The 20,964-nt window shown below is 42.2% G+C and overlaps 1 protein-coding gene across 23 annotated transcripts in view; it reads left to right on the top strand.

Annotated features, from left to right (window-relative positions):
• Window positions 1-20,964, top strand: part of MAGI2 (membrane associated guanylate kinase, WW and PDZ domain containing 2) — a 1,074,597-nt gene that overhangs the window by 903,984 nt on the left and 149,649 nt on the right. For 22 of the 23 annotated variants that reach the window (XM_039518176.1, XM_039518126.1, XM_039518165.1 and 19 more), the window contains one exon: window positions 8,047-8,682. The exons of the other annotated variant lie outside the window; for it this stretch is intronic. In XM_039518176.1, coding sequence (XP_039374110.1) covers window positions 8,047-8,682 — 636 coding nt within the window. The remainder of the gene's footprint in view (window positions 1-8,046; window positions 8,683-20,964) is intronic. 23 annotated transcript variants of the gene reach the window in all.

Below are 20,964 nucleotides of genomic sequence, written 5' to 3'. Positions count from 1 at the left end.
CAGAATACAATGTACACCTAACACCCCATAGAAGCCCAAGAAACCTTAAAAGAGCAGCTGACTCAGAAAAGACCACACAGTCTTGTGCAATCTTGTGGTGATTGGGTTTGGTTCAGCTGTTTCTTTGCTGGGGGGAAGAGAGGGGATAGATTCTGGAGATGGGGATTGTTATCCAAAGCTTTCAGATTTGGTTCTGAATTTTGGTTGAATTTTTCTCGGGTTGTTCTTTTCCCAGGCAGTTTTTCCCACTACTGAATTAGCCGGTGTGGTTTCCTAGTTTATGAAGACAATATTAGTGTGAGGATTAGATTGTGACTAACCCTGCATGCATGCATAAGGGGAAGAAGATGAAGGCACAAGATGATTTCCCTGCCCCTATGGAGTAAATAGCATTAATTCAAAGCCCTTCCCTGACTGAGCAATGAAAACAGGGCCATGACCACATCTCTGTGCACTCGTCAGCACTCTGGAAAGGAAGAAAAAGATGCATTGATACAAAAGTTGTGAGGGCCAGAGCAGCCCCCTTGCTACTTGGAAGCATTTTGCCTGACTCCGGAACCTTGCAGAGGGGAGTTCTCACCTGACCAGTATGTGCTACACCTGCCCCTACTATGTGCAACAGTTACAGAGACAGATATTAGAATAGAAAATTCTATTCACAAGCATTGTTTAAACTTTCACAAATAAGGTGAATGGAATGGGTAATATGGAATTATTTCCAGAACAATTCTAACAGGATTTGAAAAGATCTGTCCATATGAAAGCAGGGTGCCCTTTTTTGTTTGTAAACAATTATTTTTATACAATGTTTTGTTTGTAAACCCATTATTTTTATACAATGCTCCTCTTAATTGGAATGTGCTCTTTTAGGAGAGCTGCTTTAATAATACATATACTTGGAAATCTTAGTAATGATAGTGAATTGTATTGACTCGTGGTTAATTGGGGCAATATTAGCTAATAATGGGGACGCACTGGGCCAGCTCCTAGTATCTAAGTGGTGCTTAAAGGGACACTTGAACATGTCAACTTGAATTTTTTTGAACTGACATTAAAAATATGCATTCTGATATTATTTGTATTGTGGTGGCATCTAGAGGTCCACAACTGAGATCAGAGCACCATTGTGGTAGGACAGAGAAACACAGAGGCAGTCCCTGCCTCAACTTGAAGTCTAGAGGCAAGACGGCCAAAGGATGAGATGGGAAATAGACACAGAAAAGCAATGTGATTTTCCCATTGTGATGCAGCAGGCCAGTGGTAGAGGCAAGGAATAGACCAGGTCTTCTGACTTCTAATTCAGTTCCTTGTCCATTAGACCATATATGGAACAAACTCAGGATCAGTGCATGGGCATGATGTCATCATGCTAGTTCATGAAACAGGAAGTGCAGTTGAGAATCAACAAAACTATGAAACTGACTCTACACAATGTGGTGTCAAATGCACAGAGTCAACAAACTGGAAAAAAACCAAATAATATTTGTTTTTTAGTTTCTTTCACTAACAGCAATGTTACTTGTAACAACAGTAGGTACAAACATATGACAGAATGGTGACTTTCAAGTTAACTGTCTCTTTAATCATGTGTTAAGATGCATGACATTCAAAGTCTGATCTCTTTTGTAAAGAAGTTTTCAAATAAAGATTAAAGCAAGAACTAGATCGCAAATAAAGATGAAATTGTCACTTTTATTCAGTACGGTATTTTGTTTACTTAATTTCTAAAAGGGCAGATTTCAAACTATAAATTGTCTGAAGCATCTGTGTAAATCAGCATCATCTCTGTTCTCACAGAGCTTCCTATGCATTTCTGTATAACTAACCTTCCTCTTTCAACCTGTATTTTATGAGACCTGTTTATGATGCACATTCAGGCAGTGTGTGTCATTCTCTGGATATTATTCTCAAACGTTTCAACAAAATCTGTCAGCATTTGCTTGCTTGTCCCCCCCCTTTGAAGAAATCTGTATATGAATCACCACTTATGCATGTGAATTTTAAAAGTATGCAGTTAACTGCTGTCAGGTTGTTAGACAGTCTGATCATTGTGAACTGACCAATTCACATACACAATAGTCTTTCCTTTCCCTGTTGTGGCATCTTGTTCTTTTTCCTCTACTCACTTGATTAGATCTGTGATTAGGGTGCTTCCAGGAAACAATTTCATAAATTTATTGAAAAATTCCAGTAGTAAAAAAATCCTAATTTCATTACTGAATTTTGAGGTACCATTAAAAGATAAAATTAATAGTGCATATTATTTGAGCTAAAATAATATGCACTATGTATCTGGCAGTGAACCTAGAGTTATTATAGTTTATTGATACATAACTTAATTGCAGAAAAATAAAAATATTGTCACTTACACCACTACTGTAGCTTGATTTTTCTGACCACACAGCCATTTTCTGTGTTATAAAAGACGCATACCATTTTAGCTTTATTGAAAGTGGAAACAAAAATAGGCTAGTAAGTACTTTTGCTATTGTGTGGATAAATAAGTTGCTATTTATTTTAATCCAGGCTGTGGCCTGTAGGTTCTACCAAAATATGAATATTTATTGATAATCATCAATACATTGACCAGTCCTGATCATGGGAAGACACCTAAGGCAACTGAAACTTATTTTTGAACTACTTTTCTTCACTAGAAAAAGGCTGCTACATGAGCAGAGTAGAGATCCATGAACGCAATGTTGACTGAAAGTGATGAGGCACAGTGGCTAATCATAAAAAGTCATCATTTGGCAATAGCTGGCACACAGTGATGTTAGATAAACTTTTGCATATATTTAGAATAGGAAATAACTAGAGTAACCATGTGATATGTGGTAGCAAATAGTGACTTTTAAAGGCAATGGTAGAGATGCCATCCAGTGCAGGATGATTATTTCTCACACACAAACTTACGTGTCCCATGAATTTTTAGCCACACATCAGCATCCACTCCACCCGTCCTGCAGACACAGGCACCACAAAATCTGATATTGTTCAAATTAAAATGTTCCTGACATATTTGTCCTTTTCCTAATTTTAACTATCTAGTAATCCCATTCTGTCTGTCAAATCTGATACCAAAGTAGCATATGTTAGATACAAAAGAGTAGACAGAGACTCCAGTAAAGGTTTATATGAACAGCGCAACTGAATGGAACATCCAAGGAAAAAAAAAAGTGGGTGTTTAGCACCCACCAGCAGGCAGCTTCTCCCCTCCACCCCAGCGCTTCCCGCCTGCCGGCAGCCCTGCCTATCAACTCCTCCCACTCAGAGTTGGGGGGAGGGGGAGGAGCAGGGATGGGGAGTGCTCAGGGGAGGGGGCAGAACTGGGTGGGAAGAGGCGGGGTGAGGATGGGGTTAGGGGAGGAAGTGGAAGGGGGCAGGAACTGGCGTGGAGCGGGGCTTGAGCACCCCTGGGGCAAGGAGGAAGCCGGCACATGTGGCAGGAGCAGTTTGGAAGAGCTGTGATTGTGATATGAGGAAATCTGGTGACTAGTTTGAGAAGCATCATAGAGCTGTGATTGTGCTATGAGGAGATCTGGGGCTGAGTCCCGTTTCCTCTCCCCCCACCCCCATGTGTATGATCAAAGGAAAGAGATTTGTACATACCTTGAGTTTCCAGAGTGCATAATTTCACTACCGAATTGTGTAGCATGTGCAATTAATAGTGCACTGGGGCTTTATTGCCGGGGTATTATAAATAGTGGGGGCGGGGAATCTGAGCATAGGTGCTGGGGGTGCTGCCACACCCCCTGGCAGGAAGCAGTTTCCATTATATACAGAGTTTACCATTTGGTTCAATGGCTTTCAGCACCCCCACTATAAAAATAGTTCCAGCACCCCTGGATATGGGTGCAGTCTGTGGATTTAATGTTGGCTAGAGGGAAGTATAGGTTTAGGTGGTATCATGTGTCAGGGGTTCTCAAACTGTGGGTCCGGACCCCAAAGTGGGTTGTGACCACCTTTGAATGGGGTCACCGGGGCTGGCTTAGACTTGCTGGGGCCCGGGGCTGAAGCCCGAGCCTCACTGCCCAAGGCCAAAGCCAAAGCCCGATGGCTTCAGCCCTGGGCAACACAGCTCAGGTTCCAAGCCCCATGGCTAGAGACTGAAGCCCTTGAGCTTCAGCTTTGGGGCTTGAGGTTTATACCCCTGTAACGGGTCGGACTCACCCCTGCGGCGCCTCCTGCTGGTGACTCCAGGGAATTAGCTCAGTTTCTAGCTCTGGAGCGCCCTCTGTAGACTGGTGATCCGGTTGTTCTCTGGCCTCGAGTTCCTCCCTGGACCCTGGTGCCCTTTTACATGGGGTGCTGCCCCCTGGCAGTAACCCCTTTCTCTCAGGGTCTCCCCTCCCCAGGGAACCTCCACCCTCTATCCCCACCTTGCCTCAGTATGGCTACTGCCAGTCATTGTCTAGTCCCACGTCCTGGGGCAGACTGCAGTATCAGCCCACTCATCACTGGCAAGGAGGGTTTGGACCTGCTGCTTTGGCCTACCCCTGGGCTGCCTCTGCAACCCCCCAGTACCTGTTAGCCCTCTGCTAGGCCACAGCCTGGGGCTTTCCAGGCCGGAGCTCCCCAGCTCCTCAGCCTGTCCCCAGCCCTGCTTCACTCAGGAACCTTGTCTAGCTCCCTGCAGCCAGGCCCATCTCCCTCTGAATGCAGAGAGAGACTGTCTGGGCTTCTGGCTTCTCTGGCCTTCTTATATGGCCCTGGGGCTCAGTTTGGGGCGTGACCCCAGCTGCAGCCACTTCCCCAATCATCCCAGCCTAAAGCCCCTTCCCAGGGTTGTTTTAAACCCCTTCAGGGCTGGAGCAGGGGTCCACCCTGCTACAACCCCGCCCCCCCCCCAGGCAGTGGGGCTTGGGCAGGTTTCAGTCCCCTCTCCTGGGGTTGTGAAGTAATTTTTGTTGTCAGAAAGGTGTCATGGTACAATGAAGTTTGAGAACCACAGTCCTATGTGAAAGTGTAAAGGGCTTGTGAATAGGTCTGAAGTGGTTATTAAATTTTCCAAGTGTGGTATTCTGTTGGGGCAGTAGGCTCAGTGTTAGAGCGTAGGGGAAGCATAGGTGGCACCTCACCATTTTAGTGAAAAGGTGGAGTGGAATTGTGTATGTTCTGGGTGTATTGGGGCATCATTCAAAGAGGGCAGAGTTAAGATTGTGTGGGCATTTACCTTAAACTCTGTATTTCCTGGTTTTCAGAAGTTTGAGTTCCGACATTCTGGAAGGGCACAAGCTCTCACCATGCAACCGTAACTCTGTGGTAACAAGCTCTGTGCCATTTAATTTCCTAATTACTTAAGCAGGGAAATGTTTGTTGTTAGCAGTTGGTGTTCATTTCGACAGTTGTAATCCTCACCCAGGTTTTCAGCTGATGTGCTGCTGTGGTTAGGTAATAATTAAAAGAACTAGCTTTTATATAGTGTTTTTCATTAGCTAGATCTCAAACAACTTTACATCATCATCCCCATTGTACAAAGGGGAAACTGAGGCATGGAGAGGTTAAGTGATTTCCCCAAGGCCACCCAGGATGCCAGTGGCACAGCTAGGAATAATCCAGTCCAGTATTCTTTCCACTAAGCCACATGATTGCTTATAGAATTTCCTCTGTGCCCTTCCCTCCTCCTGTACATTTTGTTATGGTGGAGTAGAGGTCATGGTTGTCTTTTGAAATGTTTGCAATGTGTAATTGATTACATGGTTGGTGAGAGAACTTTCTTCCATGGTCTGTGTCTCAAGCTCTTGGCAGTTTTATAGTATGGCAGTTACAGTAACTTTCGGCAGGTGAGAGAAGACTGATATGTCTCTCTCCTTCTCCATTCTCTGCCACATGTAGTGCCACCCTCCCAGCCCGCCAACATTTCCAGCTTCCCCCTCCCTTCCCATTAAGCCATTAGTTGGCACTAGAAAAGCCACTAACATCTAAGTTGCTCCTTGCTGTCTCTTGTCCCATGCAGCTGCATACACATATCCAGGCAGCAGTTTACTGGAGGCCTGCACACTACCTTAGTTGTGTAGCCTAAGCTGCACACTGAGCACAGCCCTTCACTCCCAACACTAATGGCCCTCCAGCTGGGACTCCTGCCCCCTGCTTCAGCCGGGCTTCCCCAGTCATGCCTGAGGTCCACGCAGTCTGCCCCTCCTCCAAACTAGGCCTCTCCCACAAACCCCTGGCCAGCCCCTGATCCCAACGCCGCACGGGGATGATGTATAGCTATTCATTTTCCTGATTTCAGATGTATAAATTTGCATTACCTTCAGTCTCCCCACCTCAGATCCCAGCTCACCTGGAGGGGTAGGGAGAGGGGCTTAGACACTGCCTGAGGAGCAGGGTCCTCCAGAGCACACAGTGGGCAGGGAGAGGAACTGAGACCCCTACAGATCCCAGCACGCAGACCCCTAAACTTCTCTGCTATCTTATATACTCTCCAACCCCTCCCATCCTCTCCTCTGCCACTCCCCCTAAACCCTCCCTCTTATCTGAATCCCCCAGCTCCTCTTCCCTTCCCTAGCGCCCATTTCCATTTATCCCCTACTCTATAATATTTCCCATCCCTTGCTGCAGACCCAAGCCACCCGCCCCTATTACCACCTACTCTTGCACCCCAATCACCCATCCCATCCCAGTGAGCATTCACATGTGTAATTTATTTTCTTTTCAAAAATAGTTTGAGCCTTCTGAACATTCTGCTGTACTCAGATTACATTTAGCCAAAATGATTAATAAATGCATTAAAACCTTGAGAGAGGCAGATTTTTCCCAAATGTTTACAGTTCAGTCTCAGATTTCTTCCCAGGGTGGGTTCACACTTCATGGTTGCAGATTTTGAGAGATGTTAAGTGGCCTATTCATCTCAATGAGATTCATCTCTGAAAAAGAGTACCCGATGGAGATGAATACAGCCGGAAACAATAGCTATGTGATCTGTGAATTGCCACGGTGTACACCCAGCAGGGAAATGTGGAGCTGACGGGTGCCCCAGCCCATATTCTGCCCCAGTTCCCATCATTCACGCCCCCCGTCTCCTTTCCCAGTGTCCCACCCCACCTGCTAGCCCTCATCATCTCTGATCCCCCAAACCCTCTCCTCCTGTTCCCACCTACTCTTCCTCTCCTAATCACCCTCCCCTCCCAGCAAACATTTGCATGTGAAATGTATTTTCTTTTTTAAAAGAATAATTTCAGCACCTTCAGCTGTACTCATATTACATTTCCCCCTTGACAGAAGCAGATTGGAGTAATATCCCTGCTTTTTTGTTTGTTTGACTTCAGATTTCTGCTCTAGGTAGGATTTGAACTCTCAATGCCTGCGGTGATGTTCAGATTCAGTGACTGTGCCATGCCCACTGAGTGACTCAGGTCCTATGCTGAAAACATAGTTTTTCAGATAGCTGGCCAGTCTCTCTGCACATGCTCATTGGGTGTGATATTAAGAATGTGAGATTTACAACAAGCCTAACTGGAGAAGCACAATCTTTTTGAAATAACGTTTTGATTTTCCTTCAAAGGGCTGGTAGATGCCATGAGCTCTGTTGGGGTAACTTTGAGTGCTGGGACTCTGGTGCAGTGATCTGAACCCTGGGTTGATTTCCATCTGGGGCCAAAAAAAGGTTGCCCAGAATCACTCAGCTTTAAGAAAGTGGGTAGGGTTGTATTTCACTAGTCCTTCGGTCAAATGTTCCCAGCTTTGGATCACTAATAGAACCCTAAACCATCCAAATTTTAATGCAATCTGAGTAACCATGTAGATTTCAGAGCACTCAGATGACCTGAGATTTAGACAGAAACCTTTACTCTGAACCTTAATTATAGTAGAGCCGTTGCTCTGTTATAATTATTTCAGCATTGAACTATCTCATTTATCTTTGTAGGAAGACAAATTGCAGCCTGGTATCACCTTTGATTGATCTGAATATTGCTCTAATTGATTTTACTTTTTAGTAGAATGGTGATTTCCTATGTCTGCTCTCATAAACAAATTCCATTCCTTTTGCGTCAATAGTAATTGAAGTTTTCTCATGTCATCACTATTTTTTTCTCTTTCTAGGTGATGTCATTGTCTATATTAATGAAGTTTGTGTCCTTGGGCATACTCACGCAGATGTAGTCAAACTCTTCCAGTCAGTTCCTATTGGTCAGAGTGTCAACCTGGTGCTATGTCGTGGATACCCTTTGCCCTTTGATCCTGAAGATCCTATCAACAGCATGGTGCCACCACTTGCAGTAATGGAGAGGCCTCCGGTAGTGGTAAATGGAAGACATAACTATGAAACTTATTTGGAATACATTTCTAGGACCTCTCAATCTGTTCCAGATGTAACAGATCGACCACCACATCCCTTGCACTCCATTCCAGCAGATAGTCAGCTTGATAGCACATTCCCACCACCTGTTCATGATGATAATGTATCAATGGCTTCTTCTGGGGCCACCCAAGCTGAACTCATGACCTTAACCATTGTGAAAGGGACCCAGGGCTTTGGCTTTACTATAGCAGACAGTCCTACAGGACAAAGGGTGAAGCAAATTCTAGACATTCAGGGATGTCCTGGTTTGTGTGAAGGTGACCTTATTGTTGAGATCAACCAGCAGAATGTACAGAACCTGAGCCATGCAGAAGTAGTGGATATACTTAAAGAATGTCCTGTTGGAAGTGAAACTTCTTTGATTATCCATAGAGGAGGTAAGTCTAGAAAGTCTGTACAATTACAAAAATGTATGTGAACAGTTCTAAACGATGGGAACTACTTATCCTTGTGTGCTGGATCGGAAACGGTTTGTTCTGGGAGGAAATATCATTTATTCTGAAAAAATGTGTATATATAATAAGTACTGTAGGCAAAATGTACATTTATTGTACATCCTTTTCTATGTTTTGAGGCTCTAAGCATATATCAAAATCTCCCTCTCTGTATAAGTGTAACACACTCTCCAAGGCATCCCAGGCCCTTTTAGCATTTAATAACTTGCATGATGGTTGCCTGCAAGTTCTTAGGGTATGTCTACACTGCAATAAGACGTCGACCGCCGGCCCATGTCAGCTGACTTGGGCTTGCAGGGTTTGGGTTGCAGGGTTATAAAATTGCAGTGTAGACATTCGGGCTCAGGCTGGAATGTCTCCACTGCAATTTTATAGTTCCATAGAGCCAAGCCCCGCGAGCCCAAGACAGCTGACATGGGTAAGCCATATGGTGACCAGATAGCAAATGTAAAAAATCGGGACGGAGATGGGGGGGTAATAGGTGCCTATATAAGAAAAAGCCCGCAAAATCGGGACTGTCCTTATAAAATCAGGACATCTGGTCACCCTAGCTAGCCGTGGGTGTTTTATTACAGTGTAGATATACTCTAAGAGTCCCAACCCAACCCAGATGTGTTAGTTAAATCAAGGAGATCAAAATCAGAACATGTGAATTTATCAAAACTTAAAGCTACACTGTCAAGTCTGCTAGGCCATTTGACCAACATTTTTCCTCCTTTGAAAAACTGATGTACAATGGTTGTTTATTTTTGCCCAAAAACTAAAAAGTCAGTGTGTTTTGTGTCTATTTAAAAAATGGCTTCTAGCAGCTCCATGTTCATGAGCAACCCTATAATACTAAACCTGTGTATGTTCTATTGGGTTTGAGAGGATAGAATAAGGAAACAATAGTAAGAACCAGTTATTTTTAATACCTGTATGGTGACCTTTAATTTCTTTACTTTTTACATTTTAGTATAACAGATTTTTTTTCCTGATTTGTTAATCCTAATGATAAACATCCAATGGCTATTTGTAAAGATGTAAACAGAAGACTAGGAATGGTTCCTTTAATTAAAGTACACCACTGGAAATGTTAGCACTTACTCTAAATTAGTAATCCATAGTCACATGTCATTAGATGTACATTACTCTGTGGTGCAAAACAAATAGATTAATGAAAAATATATTTATCACTTTCTTTTTTTAGAAGCAGGAGGATGAGAAGTGAAATAAGTATTAGTGTATGCAAATGACAAAAGTGAACACAGTTAAAAAAACTTAGAATTCCAAGGTCTATAACGCCTAGTGCAAATCATGCCAGAAAAACCCGATTATTTTTTCTCAAATTACCAAATTAATGGATGGAGAAAAATTAGGGAGATTTAATATATGTAGGCTTCAGCTAAGCAGTTGTTACAGTATACCTCTCAGAATCATCTATGAAAAATTAATTGCCATTAGATTGAATATGACATCTATTGCATGTAATGAAAATTGACTGAGCAAAAAGTAATGGTAAATAGCGATATATGAACTTGAAGGGAGCAAGTGATGATCAGGAGGTGCTATAGTAGGTTGATTTAGGTCTTGTTTTATTGAGCATCACTATTAATAAATTGGAAGAGTCAGGGTAAAACACACATTGTTTTAAGTCACAGATGATGATAAATGAGGACATATTGGGTAGTGAGATAAAGGGAACTAGAGAGGTTAGAATTACAACAAAAAAGGATTTAACATGGAAAAAATTCAAGCTAACACTTCTCTGGGGGAAAATTATCCAAAATGTACATTTTCAATGTAAGAAGAAAGTGGAATACAGTGATAGTGAACAGCAAATTAAATATGAGCTTATAATGCAATATAGTGGTTAAAACCTTCAAAGGCAATACACTGTGGCCTATAAAGGTGTTAGTCTCTCTCTCTCTGGAACTTCTTCTTAGGCCTGGTCTAAACTAAATCAGTGACATATCTTAGATCAGCTTACAACAGTATGTCAATGGGAGACGCTCTCCCATCGACATGGCTTCTGCCTCTTGTTGAGGTGGATTACAGACATCGATGGGAGAGTGCTGTCCCATCAACTTAGCATGTCTTCACCATACCCACTAAATCGGTGCCACTGCATTAATGGCGGTGGTGGAGATTTATCATGGTCATGAAGACATGCCCTTAATCATTGCTTTGACAAGCATTCATGCTATCCATCTTTTCTTCTGTCTATCAAGAGCTTGGCAAAGCAATGATGTAGAAGAGGACAACTGTCTACAAGTACTAGAAAGTGAACAGTGATGAACACCAAAGAGGGATAGGAGTTTTCAACATAATACCAGAGATATAAGTAGGAGTCATGGGTCAAAATAAAACAAATGAAAATTTAGGTTGAATGTCAGGAAATACTTCCTAGTGCACATTCATTAGACTCTCAAAAAGTCTCATACAGGAAATAGTGGTGTCCCATATTGTTCTGAGTCATCCAAAGCAAAAATGGACAAAGCAATGGAGTAATTTAATTTAGGGAAAAATCTTCTAGCAGGAGGATTATAAAATGTTATAATTTAACAGAAATGAGAGAGAAAGTTTCTTGAATAAAAATCTGTCTTTCCACCTCTTTGTTATCCCAATATAAACAGAGAAAGAGATTTTGAGACCAATTCAGATAAGATAACCTCAATATGAAACACAGCCCTAGAAATATTTCTCTAAACCTGCTATGATTCTAAAATATTTCATCTATGACATTGATGAAAACAAGGCACACCCACCTCTTCATTACTTTTTGTATGCCATCTTTATTTTTTTATTTGGGTGCATGATGACAGTTGAAATGTAGCCTCATTTTATTTCATTGCTTTATGCATCGTGTCTTTAGCGTCTCCTTTTTACAAAGACTAAGCACAATGTACTATTCTTATTTATGTTATTTGCTGGAGGATAGAGGTTGTGTGATGCATATTGGGGGTCTTATCAGTTATTCATGCATGTTGACCTAAGGCCTGATGATATGATGCAATGGGACAAGTCCAGTTTCAGAAGCGACTTGTCTCTCACTCTCTGGTCAAAAAATCTTATCCTTATTCTTATGTGAAAAGGGTGGACATTGCTTCACAGATATATTCACTACAGGCATCTTCTGGTGGGTCATTCTATGGCATTAGCAAAAGCCGTTTGCCCTCAAGCTTAGAAGATCAGTAGCATGGCCATTTAACAAAAATAATTAAGTGTGGGGAGAAATGGGACTTCCTTTGGATCAAAAGTGAGTGGGTGTGAAACAAGTCAAAAAGAAGCCAGTGTTTGTCCAAGTGAAGAGGAGGAAGAACTCCTGATTTTTCTGTGTGTTCACCTTATTACTTCTAAAGCAGCATTAGTAATTCATCTGTTTGTCTGATATTGTCATTTCACAGGTTGGCTACATCTCTAGAGAAAATGAGGTAGACCTACCCCTGATTTTTTCCCATAATACTAATAGGTGGCCAGGTCAGCACAAGCCCACACCAGCTAATCTAAGGAAGTGTTGTGGTGCTCAGGGAACACAGAACTTTTTATCAAGTACAGTAGGCAGCCCAGCTGAGCTCCTTTCTGCCTGCAGTTAAAGCTCCTCCGCTCTTACCTCCTTGCCGACCAGTTTAGCTCTAATTCTAGCTGGCCAATCTCCCAAATCCTTCGTACGCCTACCTCAGAAGAGCAACCCCTCTCTTGTCTTGGGGCAGGGGGGTAGAAAGTCATCACCTGGCCCATTTCCTTGATGAGACGTAAAAGAAGATTTGAGGTTGGGGGAGAGAATAATGAAGGTAAAAAGAAATAAAACTTGACTTGGAGAATTAAAATCATGGTCTCCATCTCCTTGCTGGATGGTGAGGGAAAATTGGACGTCCTCTCTTCTGAGACAGAGAAGAAGCAGGTTTGTATATATATGTGTGTAAAAGTATGGCAGAGTGAGTGGAGACAATGGAGGGTGGAGAGTGAGTAGGGGAGGGAGTGCGGGAGAGACTGGGGAAGGAGAGAGAAAGCAGTGAAAGCAATGACAGACAAAGAGGGAAGCAGAGGGAAGTAAAGAGAATGTGGTGGAGAGAGAAAGAAGAATATTGAGAGACCATGACAAAGAAGGGAGAGAACACAGAGAAATAAAAGAGAGAATGAGCTATTAACTCTGCAGAAAAGTTAGAATGAAGGAAAAGACACTGACAGGACAAAAGATTTTTCCAAGATACATGAGAACAAAGAGTAGCTAAAAGGAAAAGCAGAAAAGGAAAAGAAAGAAAGAACAAAAACAAGACAGAGTAAGTATTTTATTCATTCATAGATATTCTAATGCAAAAATACCAAAAATCTTGCATGATTCTATTTCTCTATATAAACACCCATCTGGCAAATTGAGAGGAATCCGGTTTTGTGGGCTGCACAAAAATTATTACCCAGATTGCTTGCACCCACCCATCCAATTTTGCTCTGCCACCTTCCCTTCCCCATTCAGCTCACACCTCATGCTTCTCGTCTGTAGCAACCTGCATGGAACATGGAGAGAGGAGCTCAGATTGCAGGAGGGAAGAGTTCAGAGGAGGCACCCAGAAGTCAGTGTATGTGCACATGGATAGCATCTTAGCTTCAGCTCAAGCATCTGTGTAAACAGTTCCTAATAAAGCACCAGCATAGTTTTAAAAGTGCAAAGTCTTTTCATGATATTATCCAGTACACAGTACATGAAATATAGTGGCAGCGGTTAGTGAAATGAGACCTACAGAAAGGAAGAGAGTGTGATTAACAAGCAAACAATGCAGTATTTGGAAACAGCAAACAGGTAGGAAGGAGGGACTGAGACCAACAGGAATGCTGATTTTCCAGGGGGAAAAAAGTCTTGCTCAAGCTTGGAAGCAAGAACTTTGTATACATAGCTGACTGTGCATGATAAAGATGAGAAAATGAAGGTAAAGTGTATAGATATAGATATATAATTGAGGGGAAGGACAAGAATCGGGTTCCAGGAATAATGATGAAAACACTGGAACAGTTGATAAGAGTATTTGATGAGTACTGTGACCTCAGCCAGAATAAACCTGTACAGAGATACTCTATTTTTAACTGAAACCAACAAGTAGAAGAGAGAATAGATACTTAAGTTACAGAACTGAGAATTCAGACATCTATGTGTAACTTTGGAGACATTGAAGATTCCCTAATTACAGACAGGATCATTTGTGGGACACATGATTCCATCTTAAAGGAGAGGTTATTGCAAGAGACAGCTCTAAACCTGGAGAAATGCCTCCCAGATGGCAATGGCTGCTCAACAGTCCATGGAAAGGCTCGTAACAATAACAGATGCTAGTGCAAAACAAGTACACAGGCTCAAGCTAAAGGAACCCAGGAAGCAGGATAGAGACAGACTGACTAAGAATGCAGGCAACATGTTGCAGTGTACATACTGTGGAAAACAACATGAAAGGCATAAAGAAAAATGCCCAACCTCTGGGCCAGGGGTCAGCAACCTTTCAGAAGTGGTGTGCCGAGTCTTCATTTATTCACTATGATTTAAGGTTTCGCATGCCATTAATACATTTAAACATTTTTAGAAAGTCTCTTTCTCTAAGTCTATAATATATAACTAAACTATTGTTGTATGTAAAGTAAATAAGGTTTTTAAAATATGTAAGAAGCATCATTTAAAACTAAATTAAAATGCAGATTCCCCAGACCGGTGGCCAGGACCCGGGCAGTGTGAATACCGCTGAAAAATCAGCTCGCATGCCGCCTTTGGCACGCATGCCATAGGTTGCCTACCCCTGCTCTAGGCAATGGTGCAAAAGGCATTAGAAACAGAACCACTTTATGTCCCAATGCTGCAGCTACCCCAAGATGGAAAATGCAGCAGTACATGCAGTAACTCAGGACCTAGAGACTTCCACTGAAGAGGAGGGTAACTGCAGTGTGACTTTAGCAGATCCAAAGACTCTCATTGAATATGCACTGCAGAAGAAGGCTGCCTGGCCATTCAACTGCTTATTTGCAACTGCTATTAGATCAAAGACCAATTCAATTTTAGCTGGATTTTAGAACCAGCTGAAATGTAGTCCCAGCAACACTGATAAACATCAATATGAGACTGGAGAAATGTGACCCAGTGCTGGTGATGTATCATGGGTTTCTTATTAACAGTCTTCATTTGCCACTGACCTCAGAATGGCTTTATTGTACAAGAGATGTTATCACTTAGAGTTGATAGTAGTTCATACACAGGAGTTTCACCCACTGTTGGTCAGCAGGGCAGTGCAAGCCAGGGATTTGATCATAATACAGCAACTGTAACCAGCTTGTGCTCCGCTAGTCACAACCCACTATGGTCACAGACCATGGGAAGTCCCCCCTTAAGGGGCCTGACAGACAGCAGCCTCATGGCTCCTGACTGGCTCCTCGCCCTATATAAACCTATGTGGCATTCCAGGAAGTGTCCAGGCAACAGTGAGGATCTTCTGTAGCTACCTTGGCCATTCCTGCTCCTGAACTCCTGGCTTTGACCTCAGCTTGATTTGGACTTTGCCTTCTGACCCAGACCCTAAAACCTGATGTGGATTCTCATCCTTGGTCCTGACTTCCCTGACACACTGATGCAAAGCCAGAAGCCCATAGCATTGTCCGGGTGAGCTCTGATAGATACAGAAAGGGAATATGCTCTGACAGGAAAGGAGCTACTGACTGTGCTTTTTGGAATGGAACTATTCCATCAGCTCACCTTTGGGCACTAGGTGGATGTGTAGTCTGATCACAAGCAGACTCCAGCACTATGGGGCGATGATAGGTTACTGCCCAGCAAAGTCACTGCTGGTGGCAGATACACTGAGCAGGGCATACCTGGTAGAGTACACCACAGACTCTGTCTGCTGTTCCACAGAGCCATCTGTCAACATGCTACAATACCTTCTCATCTCTGATGGGAGGCTCCAGGCAATCTAATACAGTGCCCAAAAGGAAGGGTGCTACAGGCAGTAAAACATTTCACACTTGAGGGTTGGCTGGATCGCAAGGAGAAAGCGCCAGAGGGGGCATCACTCTACTACCAGATGAGGGATAAACTGTGTGTGCAAGATGGGGTTCTATTTAAAGGGGATTGAGCAGTAATCCCAGCAGATTTAAGAGCTGATATCATGAGACAGATACACACTTGGGGATAGAGGCATGCCTGAGACAAGGCTGGCGGTGTATCTATGCCCAATTGAGAGCATACATGGAACAGTGAGATGTATGCCAAGAGTATACTGATCAACAACAGAAGGAGATTATATACCACCTCAAGAAATCTCGATCATACCCTACAAAAATGTTGGAACAGACAATTTCACTTTTAATGGCAGGAACTACATGCTGGGAGTAGATTACTGCACCAATTTCTGGGAGTTTACAACATACCAGGGTACAATGCAGACCAATGACTAGCTGTGTCACCCCTGCCCTGTAACCTAGGGTGCCCTTTACAATGCCTTGCTGCTGTAGCCTCCAACCTGGACTGCTCACAGCCTCCAGCATGTAAGTCATTCCCAGCTATGCCTGTATGTGCTGCAGCCATCCAGCCACACCTTGGCTCTTACCAGCCTTAATGATTATTACAGGGTGACCCCAACTCACTCCCAGTCCCATATTTTCACTCAGAAACCTATGTCCTGCATTACCCAGCCCTCTCCTGAACAGTGCAAATATATTGAGTCTGTTAGTCCTTTAAGGGAATAATACGCCACAGCATGTTACCCCAAATAGAGTTACCCAGACACTTCAATTTAAGCATACTGGATTAGATACAAAAAGGTGTATTAACTACAAAGAGAGAGATTTTAAGTGAAAACAAGTAATGAGGCATAAGTCAAAAGCGGTTACAAGAAAAATAATGGTAAAATGCTTACTGGTATCTAACTTAACAAACTATATTAGATTCAAAGCAAAATTTTCTCACCACATGCTTTCAGAAGTCTTACTGACCAAATTTTTCAGGCCAGAGTCCAACAGCTGCTTCCTTTGTCTCTTCAGACACAATGAATGCAACAGGGAGGGATTGGGGGGTGACTTGGGGTGTCTGCCCCTTCTTTTTATAGTACTGTCTCCCCTTTGAGAAGCATTTCCAGCTGGGAGCAAGGTGACAACCAATCTGTGTGGACAGAAACTCCATGCTGTTTCTTTGCTAAAATGTAGATTTTTGCCTCTACCCCTTTCCTGCCAAAGAATGGCCACTTAGCACATAATAGTCCATCAGCCTTGTTTACACCTGGCTGGATCATCAGTTTGCCCTTTGTGTCTGAGGAACTGGTTTGGGCCCTCCCAAGATTTATCTGGAAAACATACTTTTAGTCATGATTTCAACTTAAATTTATAACTTCACATATGATTCTGCTTTGCACATTTTGCCATGATATTATTGATCAACAAATTATGAGTTTTTAAATGATACCGCATAAGACATGCCTTGTACAGAAATTACTACAATAGTATGTAGAGTCTGAACACAGGTATATTTTGTCAGAGAGACAGGCTATCTGGACAACTCTCAGGTAAGAACCATGATCAAGAAACCAAAGGTGCATTTTGCAAGACATGTCATACCTGATATTTTATGCTCTGACAATGAGCCACAGTATGCTGCAGGAGACTTCAAACAATTCAGTGTCAAATGAGTATTTACATACAAGACTGTCTTCCCCTGGTTACTCACAAAGCAATAGGCATGCAGAGTCTGTGATAGAGACAGCCAAGAGACTGATAGCAAAGGCAAAACAGACAGGAAAGGATCCCTACCTGGCAATGTTGAACCATCGTAATACACCCTGCCAGAGACTAGAGAGTAGCCCAGCACAAAGAACTGATGGGGCAGGAACTACTGACAGTGCACAGAAGCAATTAAGAAAGCACCCAACTAAGCAGGCAACCCACTACAACAAAGGAGCCGAAGACCTCAGGCCATTTATGCACAAGTAAGTGGGTCTGGGTCCAATCACCAAATAGCCACATAAAGCTATGGCAAAAGGCAGTCGTCCAGCCTGCGGTGCAACACAAGTTATATGAGGTAGCTACAGACTCAGGACAGCAGTGGAGACAAAACCAAAGCCAGTTGTAGGCAGACTGAGTCCTGACAGATGGACAGGGACAAAGCCAGGACCAGGAGAACATAGAGCCTCAGCCATCAGTTGGCTTGACATAGAAGAAATATAATCAGAGGATCATCAGGACAGCACCCACCAGAATGAAGGCAGCTATAGTGTGGAAGCAAGTCTCCTACCAACATCAGTAACACAAAGAAGAAGTGGAAAACCGGTTCAAAGACCAGCATACTTGAAAAACTATGAGGCCTAACAGTCTACAGTGGGATGGCAGAAAAGGCTATCTACGTTTCTAAGGTGGGCTATGTACTAATAACCTCTGACCCCAGCAAGACAGCAAGTGCATGTACAAAAGGTACAAAACCAGAAATTGTTAAAACCTTCACAGAACTTGGAGGGAGGACCACAGGAGGGAAGGGTTTGGAGGAGGCAGCAGGATGTCCATGTACACGTGGATAGAATGCAAGCTGCAGTTGAAGCAGCTCTGTAAATGTTTCTCTTAATAAATGTCAGTTTACTTTTACAAGTATGGAATCCTTTCATGTTATTACCCAGCAAGTGGAACATGAAACACTCTCCATTTTTTATCTCTGTTCCTGTTTTCCAGCTCCATTCTACTTCTGCCTCCCACCTGTCCAGTTCCATGCAATGCTCTATTATTACCTCTCAGTTCATTTGCTCTCTGGGCCCAAGTCCTTAAATCTACCCCTAGAAAAGATTAAGGTTGTATATATGAACAGACATTTTTAAATTTCCCATCTCAAAGTTATGAGCTTTTATGTAGCACCTGAACGTCAACAATTTCATCCTCATTAATTCTATGCAAAACAATCACTCATAGAATCATAGAATCATAGAATTCAAGATCAGAAGGGACCATTATGATCATCTAGTCTGACCTCCTGCAAGATGCAGGCCACATGTCCGATCCTCCACCCACTTGGCCCCCCCCCCCCCATGGGAGGAGAGGGAAAAAAAAACCCTCCCCCCCATCCCCTCTGGAGGAAAATTCCTTCCTTCCCCACCCCATGCAGTCAGCTGAACTGAAGCCGAGCGGCAAGACTCTCCTCCCAGCCATCTGGAAAAAAAAGTTATATATCATATCATTGCCCATTGTACTATTTACCAGTGTGACACTTAATTGACCTATTGACTAAGCCCATTATCCTATCATAGCATCTCCTCCATAAACTTATCTAGCTTAATCTTAAAGTCATGGAGGTCCTTTACTCTTTCATTGGTTTTTGTTTCTTTGTTTGCAGGAGGGAAGGTTATGATTGTTCTCCATAAATAAATTTTAGTCAGTAATGACAGAGAGATTTCACGAGCAAACTTTTTCTGAAAGGATTGCTCTTAGGCATACTGTACCATCAGCTTCATTTACTTTATTAGCTCACTCACCCTTCTCTACCTCCCTACAAAAAAAAAGATGTCTCTGACCATGGTATTTTCATGTCATCCCTTTTAGGGCCCACCCATATTTCCAATAGTATTTCCAGAAGTAAAACCTCTGGAAGGCTTTTAGGAAATAAAGTTACCATGCTAAAAATACTGAGTTGCTGACACTTGCATATTATTCCTGGAAGCACTGCATTCTAGATTCAGTATTTCCAGTAAGGCACCTCATATCTCAGCACGTACTATTGTGTTACCTGCAGAGGGATAAGGCTCGTGGGTATTAAATACGCAGACAGCTGTCCTCATATCCTTCAGAGTGTTTCAGTCTTTTTAATACTACAAATTGAGGTAGTTTGTGAATGTTTTGGATTAACTTGAAATAAGTGTTAAACATCTTGTTATTTGGTATATCAATCCAGTTTAATAAATATTTTACAAATTACAGCAGGTAAAGTCAAAAATGGGTTCTATCTCTGGGCTGCATTTTTTACAGGAAATATCTGAATCTTATTAAGAAGACAAATGGTAAATTCTGCTTGGGCAACAATCTCAACAGCCTAATGTGTGGTTAAATGTTATTTGTTACTAACATTGTATGGTAAAACCCTAAGAGAGAGAGAGAGACGTGGCAGGGACACAATCACCTAAAATTCACACTGAGACTTTTATGTCTTTTATCCCACAGTTCAAGTAGCAATAAAACTGTGCGTTTGCCTTCATATTTCTGAATGAGAAACCATAGACTTTTTAAATGAATATAAAGCCCTAAAAAAAGTAGACATCAGTAATAATTAGCAGTATTAATGGAAGTGATATTAACTGTGTTACATCTCAAAGTAATAGTATTATGGGTTTACCTCATTCTCCTTAATAACGTTCTTTCACTGTGTGGCACATTTATGTATACTTTTACAGTGCATTAGATAAATCTTTTTTACATATATGCATAGAAGATTTTTAATGAGTATTTTCAGGCATTTCATTTCAAAAGTTCTTTTATTATTGGTGGAACTCCTGTCTAACACAGGCTTGGAAGATCTGTATTAAATGTGATTGGTTCTTTCATTAAAAACTTAAGGGAACAGTTATCATAGGGATTTGTGTGCCTAATTCTTGTTAACATTCATGGGAGTTACATTTGCTCATTGTGTGGAGAAACAGGTCCCTTTAGAATATCTTCTAGTAAAAACAAATATAGGTTTACATAAGTACATTCTCATCTTGGCACTTTTATATTGAAAGAATTAAGGATGCCATTAAATCCTTGTGCCCAAGATGAGAATACAGTACACATTTTGACTTTATTATTATTAATATGCCTTCATAGTCATTTTCACAAATCATCAAGTTTCATTACAGAATTACAGTCAATACTTGCATTATATAGAATCACTTCACTTTATCTGCAAATAAAATGTAGCCTCCTCTGCTATGGGATACAAGAGTCCATATAGCACTACACAACAGTTTTAGGATGGCAACTGAAGAATACCTTATCCGTTTGAAGTAGCAGAGGTATATAGATAGGCAGAACACACTTACCTACATTGGAGTTTGGTCAGGACACAAGAATCCTTGCGAAAAGTGTTGTAAGGACATGGTTGGGGCCTCTGTTATGTCTCATCTGAAAAATGGCACCTTCTCTGGTCCAGTGCCCCCAGGACCTTACTCAGAGGTAAGAGTGCTACTACTGAATCCCCGATGCTGCTTCCTGAAGCAAGTAGTTTTTCCCGGGAGGTGTCCAATC

Source organism: Mauremys reevesii, linkage group 1 (genome assembly GCF_016161935.1).
Source record: "Mauremys reevesii isolate NIE-2019 linkage group 1, ASM1616193v1, whole genome shotgun sequence".
NCBI lineage: Eukaryota > Metazoa > Chordata > Testudines > Geoemydidae > Mauremys > Mauremys reevesii.
This window is presented reverse-complemented; position numbering and strand designations above follow the sequence as displayed.